The sequence below is a fragment of the Amblyraja radiata genome, chromosome 23 (assembly GCF_010909765.2).
Source record: "Amblyraja radiata isolate CabotCenter1 chromosome 23, sAmbRad1.1.pri, whole genome shotgun sequence".
Taxonomy (NCBI): Eukaryota; Metazoa; Chordata; class Chondrichthyes; order Rajiformes; family Rajidae; genus Amblyraja; species Amblyraja radiata.
Window position 1 is genome coordinate 24,998,277 of NC_045978.1, and position 19,610 is coordinate 25,017,886.

Here is a 19,610-nt window from a genome sequence, read left to right on the forward strand (position 1 = left end):
GTGGATTTGGCAATGACTACATCCCGCAGAAAACTTCATGAACAGAAATACAGAGGCTACACTGCAAGATGCAAACCATTGGCTAGCCGCAAAAATAGAATGGCCAGATTAGTTTGCTAAGAAGTACTTGAAAGAGCAACCACAGTTCTGGAAAAAGGTCTTGTGGACAGATGAGACGAAGATTAACTTATATCAAAGTGATGGCAAGAGCAAAGTATGGCGGAGAGAAGGAACTGCCCAAGATCCAAAGCATACCACATCACCTATAAAATACGGTGGTGGGGGTGTTATGGCTTGGGCATGTATGGGCATGCTGAAGGTACTGGCTCACTTATCTTCATTGATGATACAACTGCTGACGGTAGTAGCATATTGAATTCTTAAGTGTATAGACACATCTTATCTGCTCAAGTTCAAACAAATGCCTCAAAACTCATTGACCGGCAGTTCATTCTACAGCAAGACAATGATTCCAAACATACTACTAAAGCAACAAAGGAGTTTTTCAAAGCTAAAAAATGGTCAATTCTTGAGTGGCCAAGTCAATCACCCGATCTGAACCCAATTGAGCATGCTTTTTATATGCTGAAGAGAAAACTGGGGGACTAGCCCCCAAAACAAGCATAAGCTAGAGATGGCTGCAATACAGGCCTGGCAGTGCATCACCAGAGAAGTGCATCACCCAACAACTGGTGATGTCCATGACTTGCAGATTTCAAGCAGTTATTGGAAGCAAAGGATATGCAACAAAATACTAAACATAACTACTTTCATTTACATGACAGTGCTGTGTCCCAAACATTATGGTGCCCTGAAATGGGGGGACTATAATGGATGGGATTTATATAGCGCCTTTCTAATACTCAAGGCGCTTTACATCGCATTATTCATTCACTCCTCAGTCACACTCGGTGGTGGTAAGCTACTTCTGTAGCCACAGCTGCCCTGGGGCAGACTGACTATGTATAAACACTGCTGTAATTTCTACATGGGGTGAAACCAAAATGTATAAAAATGGCGTTTATTACAATCTGACAATGTGTACTTTAACCACGTGATTATTTTCTATTACAAATCTCAAATTGTGGAGGACAGAGGCAAATAATTAAATAAAGGGTCTTTGTACCAAACTTTATGGAGGGCACTATATATATTATACATCTTCTGGTCCTACAGTCTGTATCTCTAAAGTGTAATGTCCTCCATTAATGCTTTTATAAATGAAAGGTTTGAAGTCCATTGAAAGGAGTAAAAAGTATCCAGTTATTTAGGCAAGCTGAAAGAGGTGTACATCTACACTTCTGGCAGGGATAGATGTGGGAGTGTGATCTGAAGGAGAGGAAGAATAGATTGAAATAAACGGACAGCTTTGCAGAATAGGTTTGGCTGAGCCAAGCTTCACTAGTTTAAGTGTCACAGGCCAGATCTAAATTAGGTGACTGGTGAAGATTCTTTTCCCGCAGAACTGTGACACTCAGAAATTTGCTGCTATCTATTGCTGTGGACTGCTATTTGTTCAATTTTTTTCAAGCAGTAACTGGGCTGTTTAGAAGGTAGAGCAGAGACCTCCTGTTATGAAAGAAGGTTTTGCAAAGAATTATCGCCAGGACCACAGTAATCTCTGTAATGGGAGAGATTTGAGAGTAATTTCCTAGACTGTAAGCAGTTTTGGGCCTCATATCTGCGGAAGGATTTGCTGGCACTGGAGAGGGTCTAGTAGATGTTTACAAGAATAATCTCAGGAATGATTGGGTTAAGATAGACACAAAAAGCTGGAATAACTCAGTGGGACAGGCAGCATCTCTGAAGAGAAGGAATGGGTGATGTTTCGGGTCGAGACCCATCTATGATTGGGTTAACATATGATGAGCATTTGATGGCGCTGGGCCTGTATTCGCTGGAGGATGAGGGGCCCCCTCATTGAAACTTACCATGAATGGCCTGGATAGGGTGGATGTAGAGAGAATGTTTTATAGCTTCAGACTAAAAGGACGAATCTTTAGAAAAGTGAGGAATTTCTTTAGTCAGAGGGTGGTGAATCTGTGGAATTAATTGCCACAGAAGGCTGTGCAAACCAAGTCAATGGATATTTTTAAGGTGGAGATTGACATATTTTTGTGAGTAGTACGGGTGTTGGGGGTTTTGGAAAGAAGGCAGGAGAATGGGGTTGAGAGGAAAAGATAGATCAGCCATGATTGAATGGTGTAGTAGACTTGATGGGTCAAATGGCCTAATTCTGCTCCAATAACTTAAGAACTGTAAACCGATAATGAAAGGTTATTGTTATTTTAAACCACATGCTGGAACCACAGATTTTCTTTTAGGGTACAGTGCAATTACTCTTATGGACAAGGTACTACAACTCTGTGGGAAAGGCTGAATTGGCCAGAAGGTCTTTTCCTATTTGTTAATTTGCAAGTATTTGGGAGAATAAACGAGAGGTAGTCTCAAACCTTTTGGATCATTGTAGACCAAAGTGTTTGATATCTATGTAATCTGATATATACACTAGTAGCAAAAAAAGGAAGACAAGAATAGGAGCCAGTACAAAATATTCAATAAACCTGCTCCAGGTATCAAAAATTTTATCAGATAGTCATTTGAAATGCTAGTTGAACCACTTTGATCTTTAAAGCAGGTACAAAACTGTATTGGGTTGTCATTTTAATGCTACCAAGGTGCAATCATTTTCCATTATAAAGTCTGAAATACAAACTCTGAAAGATGTACAAGTCAAAAATTAACATTTCATCTCTCATTTCTACAGGTAATTTACATTAATTAAATTAAAACAGATACTAACTACAAGAGTACCAGCATTACAGAGAAGCTGTGCTTCAATGCTGCCTCATCTCTTAAAACAGTGGTGGCCAAAGAGATCCACGTCTTGTTAGATTCCTGGGAGATTCCATACATTATTGCAGAGATTAAAACAACATCAGTGGAAATATTACTTCCTGCAAGCTGTCCCATGGAGTCTTCACAGATCCCGTGATTTGATGGTACAAAAGATTTTGAGCTGCTGCAAGTTTTTATAATGTACACCAAGAGTTTGATTTCTCTCCTTTCAAAATTTACAACTGGCAGGAATTGATGACAGTTTTTGATCTTCAGTCAAAGTGAATTGCAGTGTAAAAGATAATCCAAACAACCTAGAAGCATAAAAAAAGGTAAAAATATTACGTGACAAATACGGAAGTTAATTTTCTTATTTACAAAAATCTGAGGGGAAATTAATTCAGGGAACACCTTTTTTGACAGTTTCAATTGAATTCAATTTATTAAATGTATCACTTAAACAAGCAGCAATTGAGCTACAGTATACTTTTTTCAAAACTATGTGGTTTGATTTTGGTTTCTTCTCTACCACCCCCAATCCATTACATTGCCTCTGGCAAGCTGAAAAATGACCTAGCAGATGCCATTAATATTTCATCATCCAACCTAGCCAGTTATTCTTTATTGGTACCCTACAGGCTGAATGTCAGATTCAGATTAGTGTATTGTATATACACCAGGGTGCAATTAAATTCCTTGTTCGCATGAAGCTCAGAGTACACAGTATACAGTGATAATGATGGATACATCAATACATACAACAATGAATACAAAACAGTACACAATGGCACAAAGATATTAGTGCAATCTGAAATTGTGCAACAAAAATACTAAAGTGCATTAATGGAACAACCGAATGAGGTTGAGTTAAGATAAGAGTCTATGGCAGCATCCTTGTCTCTGGAAAGGCATGTTACACAGGTAATTGGTTCCAGTGTCTGAGAGCAGTGGGGAAAAACTATTCTTACTCTGGACATCTAGGCTTTCCAGCTCCAGTATTTTATCCCAGAAGGTAGGGGAAAAAAAGGGAAATGCCAGGCATCCCTGATGATACTTTCAGCATTTCTAATCCAATGCACCGTCAAGGTGGACTGGATGGAAAGAAGTGATGAAGCCTCTGATGTAGGGCCTTGATGTAGACTGAAGGGCCTTGACCCGAGATGTCACCCATTCCTTCTCTCCAGAGATGCTGCCTGTCCTTTTTGTGTCTATCTTCAGTTTAAACCAGCACTTGCAGTTCCTTCCTACACATACTCTGTTCCCCAGCCTCTCATTACCATTCTGAGTCAGCTGAAAAGAAAGGCATGTAGTTGCACGGTTCTCTTCGATTCAGAGAACCTATCCCCAATTTGTTCAACTCTTAACAGACATCAGCAGTTATATACAAAAAAGATATGCCCTCTGTAATATTTCTTTCTTAGCTCGATGGCAGTATGCAAAAGTAGACAGTCTATATCTTAACTACGGACAGTCTTTCTCTTTCACATGCTAATCGGTATTTATCCATAGATTACAGGGCAGCAACCATTATCAACAAAGCATCCTTCCAGTAACTTTGAGCTATGAAACTCGAGGACAGGTATTTTTATATATAGACTACGCTTTTATACCACAGAGCATCATGGACCTATTCTCTTTGTGTATAAAGCTCAGAAATTGTAATTTAACTCTATCCAGAGCCAAGACTTTACACAAATGAATTTATCCTCGTGATAGACACAAAATGCTGGAGTAACTCAGCGGGACAGGCAGCATTTCTGGAAAGAAGGAATGGGTGACGTTTCGGGTTGAGATCCTTCTTCAAACTGAAGAAATCCTCGTGACAATTTGGTGGAGGTTGTAAAATGGTGGAAACTTTTTTTTAAAGCCAATTATTTCAGTGCTTCAAAGTATAAAATATGCCTGTTACAAAGCAGGAGTGACCAATATTATGACATAAAGAATAGTTACCAGAAACAATGCAAAAGACGTCATAAATCCCTCTTTTGTTAATTCCCATGTTCCGCCGTACTCCTCTTCATCCACTTGTTGGAAACTGTTGAAGTAGAGGTAGAGGATCCCTGCATTGATCAAGCAAAATCTGGAAACAGAGAGCCCAGAGAACACTTACACAGATGTTCAACGCAGAAAGACTGCAAAAATCACAACAAATGATGGTGGTATAATTTTAAATTTGAAAATTAAATTTGTCTTTTCGAGAAGATTTGTTGAAACATAGAGAAATAGGTGCAGGAGTAGGCCATTCGGCACTTCGAGCCAGCACCGCCATTCAATATGATCATGGCTGATCATCTAAAATAAGTACCCTATTCCTGCTTTTTCCCCATATTCCTCGATTCCTTTAGCCCTAAGAGCTAAATCTAACTCTCTCTTGAAAACATACAGTGAATTGGCATCCACTGCCTTCTGTGGCAGAGAATTCCACAGATTCACAACTCTCTGGGTGAATAAGTTTTTCCTCATCTCAGTTCTAAATGGCCTACTCCTAATTCTTAAACTGTGATCCCTGGTTCTGGACTCCCCCAACATCGGACACATTTTTCCTGCATCTAGCCTGTCCAATCCTTTAAGAATTTTATATGTTTCTATAAGATCCCCTCTCATCCTTCTAAATTCAAGTGAAAACAAGCCCAGTCGACCCATTCTTTCATCAAGTCAGTCCCACCATCCCGGGAATTAACTTGGTGAACCTACACTGCACTCCCTCAATAGCAATAATGTTCTTCCTCAAATTAGGAGACGAAAATTGCACACAATACTCCATGTGCGATCTCACCAGGGCCCTGCACAACTGCAGTAGGACCTCCTTGCTCCTAAACTCAAATCCTCTCACAATGAAGGCCATTAGCTTTCTTCACCGCATGCTCTATCTGCATGCTTACTTTCAGTGACTTATGTACAAGCACACCCAGGTCTCGTTGCACCTCCCCTTTTCCTAATCTGACACCATTCCGATAATAATCTGCCTTCCTATTCTTGTCACCAAAGTGGATAGCCTCTCATTTATCCACATTATACTGCATCTGCCATGCATCTGGCCACTCACCCAACCTATCCAAGTCACCCTGCAGCCTCATAGCATCCTCATCGCAGCTCACACTGCCACCCAGCTCTGTGTCATCCGCAAACTTGCAGATGTCACATTTAATTCCCTCGTCTAATTCGTTAATATATATTGTAAATAACTGGTGTCCCAGCACCGAGCCTTGTGGCACCTCACTAGTCACTGCCAGCCATTCTGAAACGGACCTGTTATTTCCTACTCTTTGCTTCCTGTCTGCCAACCAGTTCTCTATCTGTCAATACCCTACCGCCAACACCATGCTCTAATTCTGCACACTAATCTCTTGTGTGGGACCTTGTCAACGGCTTTTTGAAAGTCCAGATACACCACATCCACTGGCTCTTCCTTATCCATTCTACTTGTTACATCCTCAAAAAATTTCAGAAGATTAGTCAAGCATGATTTCCCCTTCATAAATCCATGCTGACTTTGACCAATCCTGTCACTGCTTTTCAAATACGCCGCTATAACATCTTTAACAATCGACTCAAGCATCTTCCCCACTACCGATGTAAGGCTAACTGGTTTATAATTCCGTTTTCTTTCTTAAAAAGTGGCCTTACATTGGCTACCCTCCAGTCCACAGGAACTGATCCAGAATCGAGAAACATTGGCAGATGATCACCAATGCATCCACGATTTCTAGGGCAACTTCCTTGAGTACTCTAGAATGCAGACCATCAGGCCCTAGGAATTACTGTTGAATACAGAACCAAAGTAATTTAACTGTTTTGTCAATTATTTGTTTCCCATTATAAATTCACCTGTCTCTGATTGTAGGGAACCTACATTTGTCTTCACTAATCTTTTCCTTTTCACAGGTAGACAAAAATGCTGGAGAAACTCAGCGGATGAGGCAGCATCTATGGAGCGAAGGAAATATGCAACGTATCGGGTCGAGATCCACATATCTCTTTAAAAGAAGCTTTTCGAGTCCGTTTTTATATTCCTCACAAGCTTTCTTTCATGCTCCCCCCTCTGATTAACCCCTTTGTCCTCTATTGAGTTCTAATTTTTTTCCCAGTCTTCCGGTTTGCTGCTTTAGGCCTCTTCCTCGGATTTAACACTATCCTTGATTTCCCTCGTTAGCCACGTTTGAGCTGCCTTCCCTGTTTAATTTTTTCGCCAGACAGGGATGAACAATCTTTGGAGTTCATCCATGCGTTCTTTAAATCTTTGCCATTGCATCACCACTGTCAACCCTTTAAGTATAATTTGCCAGTCTATCCTAGCCAATTCCTGTCTCATATCTTTAAAGTCTCCTTTCTTTAATTTCAGGACCCTAGTCTCTGAATTAACCGTGTCACTTTCCATCCTAATGCAGAATTCCACCATATTGTGGTCACTGTTGCCCATGGGGCTTTGCACAACAAGATCGCTAACTAATCCTGCCTGGCCTCTAGTCGGTTCTTCTGCCTATTGGTTTAAAAAACCAACCTGTATATGTTGAGAACTACCCTGGTCCTCCAAACCCAGTTTTCCACTGGTTCTTGGTGGTTACCAGTTTAGTTACTAACGTTTCATTCCGATTAGCTTCAAAAACTAAACCAAATTAGCCAAGAGGATGCATTTAAACTATCTATGTTTAGACATGACACAACAGCACATTAATTAAAACATTTTAAGAAGGAACTGCAGATGCTGGAAAATCGAAGGAGGTCAAAAATGCTGGAGAAACTCAGCGGGTGAGGCAGCATCTATGGAGCGAAGGAAATAGGCGACGTTTCGGGTCGAGACCCTTCTTCTTAATTAAAAATTAATCTTTCTCAAAATGTGAAAAGATTACGGTCATACTCAGAGAGTTGCCAACTTTTCACCCTTGGAGCCATTCTTGTTTCTGAAGGTACAATCTAATGTACAATCAATAGTTGGGAGTAAATGGCATACTTTACAGGTAACGTGGCTACTCCATTCAGATCACACAAACTAAGGCTGTGGCAACTCAAAAGAGACCCAAATACCTGATGTTTACTGGATGAGAATGATGAATGAAGAGCAAAAAATTAAATGTTAGAAAACTGAGATACAATGGAAGGGAGGGCAAGGTCGGTGGGGCACTCTTATTAATTTAAACTTGTGGTAGCTCATTTTATTTGACTGAACCAAATTTAGGATAGAAAGCCTAGTTCCAGCTTCCTACCAAACAGATTGCTGAATATCACTTGATTTAGAAATTTATGTTTTGGGATTCTGTAGTTGGCAGGAGGCAGGGAAAAAACCTTGAAAGAAATTCCCAGTGCATCAAAATTAATCCACAAAATACATCTGTCTTAACAGTAAATATTTTTCTTATACACAAATAAGCATAAGAGGAACAGCATCAAGACTTACATTGCTATTCCCAAGAATCCTTTAAGTGGAACAACTCCCCAGATAACACCCAAAACAATTGCAATTATTTGACGAAACCAGTAGATCACATCTAGGAACTCATCCTGTAAGGAGGGGGGAAGGAAAAAAAATTAAATTAATCTGTCCAATTTGCAGTCTAGGATTTTTACAAAGCAATTATTAAAAGCTTGAAATTCAATTAAGATTCTGTTTTGGTAAGCTCCGAGTTAAGAATGACCTTTCAAAGGATATTTATAATTCCGAGTGACAATCTGACTGACTTTATAAAAGCGCACCCTCTGAATACCAAGTTACCTGACAGGAGGCTGCTAATTGACCCATCAGCTGCTTCTATCTATTGAATATTGAATAATTGAATATTGAATAATTGAATACATTTTAAAAAAAAATTTTGATTAGCTAAATACGTATACATACAAGGAATTTGCCTTGGTGCTTTGATCGCAAGTAACAACACGATCTACACGAGACAATTAAAAATAAAACATTATAATTTAAACATGTGAAGAATGAAATAAAATACCAGAGCAAAAGGAGGCTACAGACTTTTGGCTGTTGAGTAGAGCTGCTGCTCGTGGAAAAAAAGCTGCTTTTATGTCTGGCTGTGGCGGCTTTGACAGTTCGGAGTTGCCTTCCAGAGGGAAGTGCTTCAAAGAGTTTGTGGCCAGGGTGGGAGGGGTCTGAGATGATCTTACACGTACGCTTACTGTCCCTTGCAGTGTACAGTTCGTCGATTGGGGGGGGTGGGGAAGGTTGCAGCCAACAACCTTCTCGACTGATCGAACAATACGCTGCAGCTTCCGGATGTCATGCTTGATACCAGACCATGATGGAGAAGGTGAGGACAGACCCTATGATGGCAAATTTGAACCATCAAGGGGCAATAGACAAGGTTGTTCATTATCTCCGCTGTTATTTGCTTTGGCAATTGAACCCCTTGCTGAAAAAATAAGAACACACCTGGATATTCACGGTTATAATACAAAATATTCAAATAACAAAATATCCCTATATGCCGATGATGTACTACTGTACATCACAAAACCACAAATTAGTATACCGAATATATTAAATTTAATTGAGGACTTTGGATCCTTTTCAGGATATAGAATAAATTGGAACAAAAGTGAAATTATGTCGATAAAACCAAAAGACTCAACACACCTCAGGAAATTCCCCTTTAAAATAGCTACAGAAAAATTCAAATATTTGGGAATTGAAATTACTAGAAATTACCAGGATATGTTTAAAGCCAATTATAATCCCTTACTTAAGAAATTAAATAATTTGATTAAATTCTGGAAAACACTTCCGATGTCCTTAATAGGCAGAATAAACGCTATAAAAATGATTTTCTTACCACAAATTCTATACCTATTTCAATCAATACCTATATATCTCCCAAAAAAGTTTTTCAAAAAATTGGACTCAGACATTACAAATTTCATATGGGATTATAAACCCCATAGAATACAAAGAACACACCTTAATAAACGAAAAGAGTTGGGGGGGTCTAGCGCTCCCTAACTTTATGTATTATAATTGGGCAGTAAATATTAAAAATATGATTCACCTGCTGGACAATTCTGCCCAGCAGGCGGACTGGATTGTAATGGAAAAAGGGGACTGCTCCCCGAGTAATATAGGAGCGATTATCCTCTCACCAATAAATCTGAATAATAAAAATTATAATAAAAACCCAATTATACATAGCACAATTAGAACATGGAAACAAATAAAACAGAATCTAAAATTAAGAAACCTATCTCTCTCAATACCAATAGTCAATAACCCATCGTTTAAACCATCAATCATAGACAAATCATTTATACAATGGGAAAGAATGGGAATCAAAACGCTCGAAGATCTGTATGAAGTGGGAAAATTACTATCATTTCAACAACTACAACTGAAATATAATTTGAAAAATAACCAATATTTTAAATATCTTCAAATTTGTGATTATCTGAAAAAATACACAAAAGACTATCATAATATGCCTTCCGACTTACTGGATGAAGCAATGAAGACAAAGGCGGAATCAGCTAAATTAATATCGTACTTATATAATATCATTTTAAACATAGAAATACCCACAACAGAGGGAATTAGAAGAGACTGGGAACAAGAATTAGCTATAAAAATTTCAAAAGAGAGCTGGGATAATCATTTACTACAGGTGCATAAATGCTCGATCAATGTACTACATACGCTTATCCAATTCAAAACATTACATAGATTATATTATTCAAAAACTAAATTAAATAAAATCTTTCCTAATGTTTCACCAATCTGTGATAAATGTCTGTGTCAAGAAGCTACCATAGCGCATTCTTTTGTTTTTTGTACAAAAATCCAAAAATTCTGGCATGGAATATTTGATATTTTTTCAAAATTAATTAAAATAAAACTGGTACCAAAACCAGAATGGATCATTTTTGGGATATCGGAAGGTATCCCTGAATTAAACATGTATCAGAAGAATTTACTCAATTACGGGCTAATAATGGGAAAAAAGCTCATACTTAAATTCTGGAAAAATGCGCCCACACCAACAATAAAAATGTGGACATCAAATATGTTTGAAACATTACATCTGGAAGAGATGAGATTCCTCTTAGCAGGTAAAGCAAACCAATTCCAAAAGACGTGGTCTACGTTTATGGACCTATTACAAGCATGAGGTGCAATAGTAATTTTAAAAATAAATAAATAAATAAATGGTATCAGGACCTGGCAATGGGAGGTAAAACAACAAAAACAGACTTGGTTGGTAGTCTTTCTGCGGAGTTTAATGTTATAATAGAGCGATTGTCCTTACTTTCTTTTTCTTTCTTTTCTAGGGTCTACTTTCTTACTTTACTTCCTTCTCTAACTTCTTTTCTAAGGGGCTTTCTTTTCCCAACACTCTCTTGCACTTCACGACTCTTGCGCACCTTCTTTACTTTCCTTACTTCTATCTTTTTCTTAAAGCTTAAAAAAAAAATGAAGCGGTACAAAAAAATGTATTAAGATATATGTGTTGTGTGTTATTGTAATTTACCGTACTTCTAATAAAATTAAAAAAAAAAAAAAAAAATGATGGAGAAGGTGAGGACAGACCCTATGATGGCAGTATAAACCTGGACCATCATTTCCTGTGGCAGATTGTGTTTTCTCAGCTCCCGCAGGAAGTACATCCTCTGTTGGGCCTTTTTGACTGTGGAGTCGATTGTGGTCTCCCATTTAAGGTCCCTGGAGATGATGGGTCCAAGGAACTTAAATGTCTCCACAGATGTGACTGTGGTGTTGATGGTGAGTGGGGGAAGGGGGAGGGGGAGCTCTCCTAAAGGTTACAATCAATTCCACTGTCTTAAGAGCATTGAGCTCCAGGTTGTTGCGATTCCTTCCCATCCTGGATCAGTCCAATCAGGGTGGTGTCATCTGCAAACTTGAGAAGCTTGACAGAGGAGTCTGTGGAGGTGCAGTCGTTGGTGTAGAGAGAGTACAGGAGAGGGGAGAGCACGCAGCCTTGCGGTGCTCTTATGCTGAGGGTCTGCGTGTCCGAGATATGCTTTCCCAGCCTCACATGCTGCTTCCTGTCTGTCAGGAAGTTGGTGATCCACTGACATAGGGGTTCAGGCACAGTCAACTGGGAGAGTTGGAGGGTAGTAGCTCTGACATGGTGGTGTTGAATGCAGAGCTAAAATCCACAAACAAAATCTTTGCATAGTTCCTCTGGCAGTCTAGGTGCTGGAGGATAAAGTGCAGGCCTAGGTTGACTGCGTCATCCACTGATATATTTGCCCGGTATGCAAACTGCAGGGGGTCCAGCAGGGGGTCTGTGATATTATTCAGGTGGGCCAGCACAAGTCTTTCAAGGGTCTTCATGATTACAGAGGTCAGTGCGACAGGCCTGAGTCATTAAGACCAGTAATCCCCGGCTTTTTGGATACGGGAACAATAGTGTAGACTTTGAAGCAGGTTTGCAGGGACCGATTGAAAATGTCTGTAGACTGGTGCCAGTTGTTCGGCACAGAGCTTGAGGGTAGAGGGGGAAACATTTTCCAGTCCTGGAGATTTCCGGCTTTTCTGTCTCCTGGTTAGATTTTCCACCTCCTCAATTGTTATTGTTAGTGATGGAGAAGTGGCCAGACTGATGTTGGGCAGCAAGGAGGGGGTGGGTAGTGGACAAGGGCCCAGTCTTTGCAGACTGGAGTCTGGCTGTAAGTGGGCATGAAGTGGTGATTGGGGAGGAGTGGGTGGGGAAGGGTCCAGTCTTTGCAGACTGAAGTCAGGCTATAAGTGGGATTGAAGTGATGATTGGGTAGGAGTGGGTGAGGGAGGGAGGGAGGTTCGCAAGGTGCTGTTCAGGCTCATGTCTACCAGGCTAGTGTGTCTACTTCTACTCCACACTGGTGCACAGTACTCAGCTGGGGCATACACAAGAGCTAAGGCAGGGGAGCGAAGAGTTAATGGACTGGCTCCATATAAGTGATGGTACCTAAAAAATTGAAACCAGGTCCAATAGTTGCTAACTTGTTAGAAAAAGGCTGATATAACAGCCTGATATATAAGGCTGATATAACAATTGGGTTCAAGTATGCCAAATAGTAAAATTACTTGTAGCGACTCACTCTCCAATTAAACTAATTTTAAACCTTTAAAAAGTCACCAATGTGAATATAAAACATACAACATAAAAAAGTACAGCACAGAAATAGGCCCATCAGCACACCATGTCTCCACCAATCATATCAAATTAAACTAATCCCATCTGTCTGCACATGATCCAACTCCCACTATTCCCTGCCTGGTCATATATCTGACTAAATGCCTTTTAAATGTTGCGAACCTATCTGCTTGTATCATTTTTGCTTTGCGAGGCACTGCCACTGTCTCGTAAATCTCCTTTATATTATTCTCCTCTCACCGTATATCTACACCCTCTAGTCTTTGACATTTCAACCCTGGGGGAAAAAGTTCTACCCTATTGGTCTACCCTATATATGTCTCTGAAAATTTAATATGGTTCTTTCAGGTCTCCTCTCAACCTCTGACATTCCAGTGAAAACAATCCAAGTTTGTCCTCTCCCTATAGCTAATACCCTCCAATCCAGGCATCATTCTGGTAAACCTCATCAGCATCTTCTCCAAAGCCTCCACACAATACTCCAAAAGGGCCCTATTTATAGTCCTCAATTAACCCTCAACATAACTTCCCCACACTTACACTCAATGCCCTGACCGATAAAAGCAAGCATATTTATTTTATCACTTCAGTCTGAAGAAGGGTCTCGACCTGAAACGTCACCCATTCCTTCTCTCCAGAGATGCTGCCTGTCCCGCTGAGTTACTCCAGCATTTTGTGTCTACCGTCGATTTAAAGCAGCATCTGCATGTTCTTTCCTACACATATTATTTTATTAATGGGTTTGGCTATATTTCCGAATATACTCCTCCAAATGGAAGAAAATTTGAAAAAAAAATAATTTTACCATTTTGGTATTGCATTTAAGACTTAGTCATAGAGTGATGCAGTGTGGAAACAGGCCCTTCGGCCCAACTCGCCCACAATGTCCCAGCTACACTAGTCCCACTTGCTTGCGCTTGGTCCATATCCCTCCAAACCTGTCCTATCCATGTACCTGTCTAACTGTTTCTTAAACGATGGGATAGTCCCAGCCTCAACTACCTCATCTGCCACCACCCTTTGTGTGAAAAAGTTACCCCTCGGATTCCTATTAAATCTTTTCCCCTTCACCTTGACCCTAAACTTAGCACCACTAAAATGTTTCTCAACAACAGTGGTCTCGATGCACAGACTGATATTGTTTTAACGATGTTTGCGGTGACCTTTACAAAGGAGTTCTAATGAATACATCAAGGAGATAACATATAGGATAATGTGAACACAGCCAGAGTGAGGGACTGACTGATATCTTCAACACAGGGTTGGCATAAGCATAATGGATTAATTGCCTTTTATCCTATTGATGAATTGAATTCGTACAAACATTAATTTTATTCTTAATATAGTTTGCGCATAAAATGGTTGGCAAATTCCATTGATACCTATAAAAAAAGGTACAAATTGAAAAGCTAGTCTAAAGTGAAAACATAGAATTTATACTTCTCACATAAGAAATAAATTATTCTCTGGAGCTGATCATCCAGCTTTAATTTTCCATGGCATAGTAATGGGCACATCTTACCATATCAGAGTCTGTTTACTGACATTTATAAGTTCAGGTCATTCTGTTAATATGCATGTTTTCATAACACAACTGGATATAATGACAATAGACAATAGGTGTAGGAGTAGGCCATTTGGCCTGTCGAGCCAGCGCCGCCATTCACTGTGATCACCCATATTCAGTATCCCGTTAATGTCTTCTCACCATATCCCCTGACTCTGCTATCTTTAAGAGCTCTATCTAACTCTCTTGAAAGCATCCAGAGAATTGGCCTCCACTGCCTTCTGAATTCCGAAGGCAGAGAATTCCACAGATTAACAACTCTCTGAACATTTTTCCTCATCTCCATTCTAAATGGCCTACCCCTTATTATTAAACTATGGCCCCTAATTCTGGACTCCCCCAACATTGGGAACATGTTTCCTGCCTCTATCGTGTCCTTAATAATCTTATATGTTTCAATAAGATACCCTCTCATCCTTCTAAATTCCAGAGTGAAGAAATAGGGAACACTATTTGGTTATAACGTGATTTCAGTCAGGAAGTAGAGAACCACATAAATTACTTTTGAAATTGTTAAGCAGGAAAAAAAGCTGTCTTAGATTTAAGCAGAATTAGGGGGGGAAAACATGTTTCCATGTGACCTCCTACAGTAATCGGACACCATTGTCCCTTAACATAGCTGCTAGTATAACTGTGCGTGGCCATTGCAACTGACAAGCAATTGTTTCTATTGACATTTGTGCAATGATAGTCTATTAAACAAGTTAACACACAGCCTTTAGTATCTTTGGCTTTCAGTAACAAAAATAAACTCATTGCTATTATTTTGCAAATACTGAGGGAAATTTTTTTTGTCATTGAGTTGACACAAAAAGCTGGAGTAACTCAGCGGGTCAGGCAGCATCTCTGGAGTATAGGAATAGGTGACATTTCGGATTGAGACCCAAGAGTCAGAAATTCTCTAGCCCCTAGACTCCTTTCTCTAATTGACACAATTATCTTTAAAACACAAATTTCCATAATATGAGGTTTGTTAGCTTTAGGTTTATTATTGTCACATGTAATCGAGGTACAGTGAAAAGCTGGAGTAACTCAACGGGGTCAAGCAGCATCTCTGGAGAACATGAAATGGTGACATTTTGGATCTGGACCCGTCTTTCAACCCAAAATGTTAACTATCCATGTTCTCCAGAGATGCTATCTGACCCAATTAGTTACTCCAGTACAGTTTGTCTTTTTTTTGTTGTAAACTAGTTTGAGCAGTTCCTTGTGACTACAGTGAAAAGCTTTTGTTTGTGTGCTATCCAATCAAATCAGAGAATACTATACATGAATACAATCAAGCCAAACATAACAGGTAGAGCGAAGAGAAAAACACCAGAGTGCAGACAAGTGGAAAAGAGTGAAGCGATTGTATTGGATGATAGCAGATCCTCCTCTGGGACCAGCATGCAAAGAGCTGTCACGCTCCGGCGCCATCTTTAGAGATCACAACTACATATTATAGCACAACTACCTGCTGTGGGGTTGAAACTACATCCTCGCTCCATCTAATTAATCTCCCCTTTCTTAATTTTTATCAAAGAAAATTAAAGTATCACACCACCTGTTATCCACAGAGAGTGGTTAGTCTGTGGCATTCTCTGCCTCAGAGGGCGGTGGAGGCAGGTTCTCTGGATGCTTTCAAGAGAGAGCTAGATAGGGCTCTTAAAAATAGCGGAGTCAGGGGATATGGGAAGAAGGCAAGAACGGGGTACTGATTGGGGATGATCAGCCATGATCACATTGAATGGCGGTGCTGGCTCGAAGGGCCAAATGGCCTACTCCTGCACCTATTGTCTATTGTTATTAACGTGGTTCCATATAACACTTATTTTCCAATTTTAAATATTTATGAAATAATTTTAGAATTTTATCTGCCAAAACAGACTGTTTATATTTAAATGAGTGCCTTTCAATAGTAGTCCTAAACTATGAGAACCATTGCTTATAAACTTTAATTTAATTTAAGAGTCTTTGAGGTTTCATATGAATGCCATGTGCTTATAAATAAATAAAGCTATTATCACTAGTTTACGGTAGGGAAGCTTCATGTCCTTATCAAAAGGTAAGTCTTCACAGAATTAAACACAAATCTTTATTTATAATTTGTCATTTGCTTGCATCACATGATATTCCTACTTGATTGGCAGCATCTCCCACTCTGAAAATTAAAATACTTCAACGCCTTGTCATTGACCATTTACAATTAAGAAAGAGAACTGAACCAAATGCTATGACATGAAAATGTCACAATTTTACTGTTTCCAATCTCATCAGGAGGTATTGTGATTATCAGTCGGCATTATTATTGAGAAAAGGTCAGGAACCCTTAACGTTATATTTGTTATATAGATGCTATCCAAACTTGCTGAATATTTCCACAATTTGCTGTTTGTTTCAGATATCCAGAATTAACAGTATTTTGCTCTTGCGTTATGTTGTCAGATTGCATTTAGCATATGGTCAATGTGCAGGGTTGAGGACATGGAGGTAATAGGAGTGTGTGTGTGTGCACATGGTGAGAGGAATGGATGTATGTGAGGTAGTGGCGTTAGGTAATGGGAGCATAATTGGAAGCAAATCGCAGCTTTTCGAAGGGTGGCAGTGACGCAGCTTTTAGAGCTGCTGCTTCACAACACCAAAGAACCAGGTTCGATTCCAATTACAGATGCTGCGGAGTTTGCACGTGTACACGTGGTGTGCCTCTGGGTGCTCTGGTTTACTGCCACATCCCAATTATGTGTATTTGTAGGTTAATTGGCTGCTGTAAAATTGCCCCTTGTGTGTAGGGTATGAATGTGAAAGTGGGATCAAATAGAACTGGTATGAATCGATGGTCAGTGTGGACTCAGTGGGCCAAAGGGCCTGATTCCACCCTGTATCTTTCAATCAATGAACATCATTGTATAAATCTAAACAATCAATTAATACCATGAGGGGAATAGATAGGGTGAATGGACAGTCTTTTTACCCAGAGTAGGCGAATCAAGAACCAGGGGAATTATTTAATAAGAACTGAGGAGCAACTTTTTCACAGATTGGTGGATAGCTGGAACAAGCTGCCAGAGCAGGTAGTTGAGGCAGGTACTATAACAGCATTCAAAATACATTTGGATAGGTCCATGGATAGAAAAGGTTTAGAGTGCTAAACGCGGGCAGGTGGAACTGGCGTAGATGGGGCATCACGGTCAGCATGGGGCAAGTTGGGCCGAAGGCCTTGTTTCTGTGCCGCACGACTGTAAAAAGCATCAATGGTGCAGTTTTCAAGGTGAATTTTGGGGATAGGGGGCTACAGTGTACAGGGGGCTACCAATTGGTACATGTGACAAATAAATGTATGTTGTACAGATGGGAGGCAAAATATATTTGGGGGGGGGGGGGGGAAATAGCTGCCTGGGAGTGTTTAGTTTGGGGTCTGGAGTGAGGCAAGAGAGACAGTATGGCGATGGCGTAAGAGCGAGCAGGTCCAAGGTGTAAGGTATAGCCATAGTGTTAAAACGCCCTTCAGACCAACATGTCCTATCTACTCTAGTCCCACTTGCCTGCGTTTGGCCTATATCCCTCTAAACCTGTCCTATCCATGGACCTGTCTAATTGCGTCTTAAACATCACGATGATCTCCACCTCCTCTGGCAGCTCGTTCTATAGGGTGATTTCACGAAAGGTCACTGGATCATAGATCCTCACCCACGTGACCGCAAAATCCAACTGGGGTACAAACGTCACTTCCAGTACATGTTATTGATGCTGAAAACGCGTACTTTCAAGCCTGTTAAAAACCGCGAAGACGGCCCGTTTTTGAGCTGTAAATAACTGTGCCTGTCGGGGTGACCGTGAGGCACAGTTATCTTACTTTACAGTCCAGAAGATAAAGAAAAACGAAGGTAAAGACAAGAGAGAGCTGAAGGGAATTATCGCGTTTGCTCACTGCATTTCATCAAAACATCAATAATGCCTTAGTTTTGATGAAATGCAGTGAGCAAACGCGATAATTCCCGATATTTTCGATCTTTATACCTGCACGGCCAACAACTTCTGCTGTTGTTTTCCCTTCAGCGCTCTCTTGTCTTTACCTTCGTTTTTCTTTCTATCTTCTGGACTCTAAAGTAAGATAACTGTGCCTCACCGTCACCTATGATCCAGTGACCTTTCGTGAAATCACCCTATACATCCACCACCCTTTGCGTGAAAAGGTCACCCCCTCAGATTCCTATTAAATCTTTCCCCCCCTCACCTGAAACCTATGTCCTCTGGTTCTCAATTCCCTCACCCTGAGCAAGAGACCAGTTCGTCCACCTGATCTATTCCTCTCATGGTTTTATACACCCCCATGGTGATATGGTCTGAGTTAAGGCTAAGGAGGCTTAAGAAGGGTCCAGACAAGAAACGTCACCCATCCGTTTTCTCTAGTGATGCTGCTTGACCCGCTAAGTTACTCCAACACTTGGGAGTGTCTATCTTTGGTCTGAGGTGTAATGTGTGGTGGTTTGGGTCAAGGGGGCGTGTAACGCCGAGGAGGGATGGAGCTGTGGAGGCTTTTCATGGGACACAGGCCAATTTTGGAAGTGGAAAGCCTCCCGGGTGTAATGTTGAGTGGTTAGCGCGCCTGCGGGTGACAGGCACACTGAGCAGGAGCAGCAACGCCTTTGCCGGCGTCCGTGGGAGGGTGTCCCATGGTCTGGGCCCCGCTGCCATGCTCGCCACCTCATAAGTGATAGGAGCAGAATTAGGCCATTTGGCCCATCAAGTCTACTCCACCATTCAATCAAGGCTAGTCTACCTCTCCCTCCTAACCCCATTCTCCTGCCTTCTCCCCACAACCCCTGACACCCGGACCTCTCACCTTATCCTCCCAGGCCGCTTTACTGTTCAGCACTTTACTCCAGACGGACACTTTCAGTCCGCCGTTGGCCACGAAGTGTTCACGGGACTTGGCCGCGTTCATCCTGCAGTCGGTCGGTCAGTCAGTCAGTCAGGGCCGACCGGCCGTCTCTCCCGCTCTCCTCGCGCTCCACCCGCCCGTCCGACGCTCCTCTCCTCGCTCGGTCCGCGCTCCGCCAGCCCGCCCGACACTCCGAGTGCGCGCGGCTGCCAGCGCGGTCCTCCACCGGACCGGCATGCCCCTCACCGGGGGC

General features: G+C 40.9%; 1 protein-coding gene across 1 annotated transcript; it reads right to left on the bottom strand.

Annotated features, from left to right (window-relative positions):
- Positions 1-2,554: 2,554 nt before the first annotated feature.
- On the bottom strand, positions 2,555-19,560 carry rab5if (RAB5 interacting factor). Its single transcript, XM_033041861.1, has 4 exons — positions 19,319-19,560; positions 8,234-8,337; positions 4,789-4,918; positions 2,555-3,152 (listed from the first exon to the last, which is right to left on the bottom strand). The coding sequence occupies exons 1-4, from the start codon at positions 19,418-19,420 to the stop codon at positions 3,111-3,113; spliced, it is 378 nt and encodes a 125-aa protein (XP_032897752.1). The 5' UTR covers positions 19,421-19,560; the 3' UTR covers positions 2,555-3,110.
- Positions 19,561-19,610: the final 50 nt, after the last annotated feature.

What these genes read in the sequence shown, in the direction of transcription:
- rab5if (XM_033041861.1), bottom strand. Translation starts at nt 19,420, where the DNA reads ATGAACGCGGCCAAGTCCCGTGAACACTTCGTGGCCAACGGCGGACTG. An exon ending in AAGCGGCCTGGGAGGATAAG is followed by an intron (nt 8,338 to 19,318) that starts GTGAGAGGTCCG and finishes CCCTCCTTACAG; the next exon opens with GATGAGTTCCTAGATGTGAT. An exon ending in GGATTCTTGGGAATAGCAAT is followed by an intron (nt 4,919 to 8,233) that starts GTAAGTCTTGAT and finishes CTCTGTTTCCAG; the next exon opens with ATTTTGCTTGATCAATGCAG.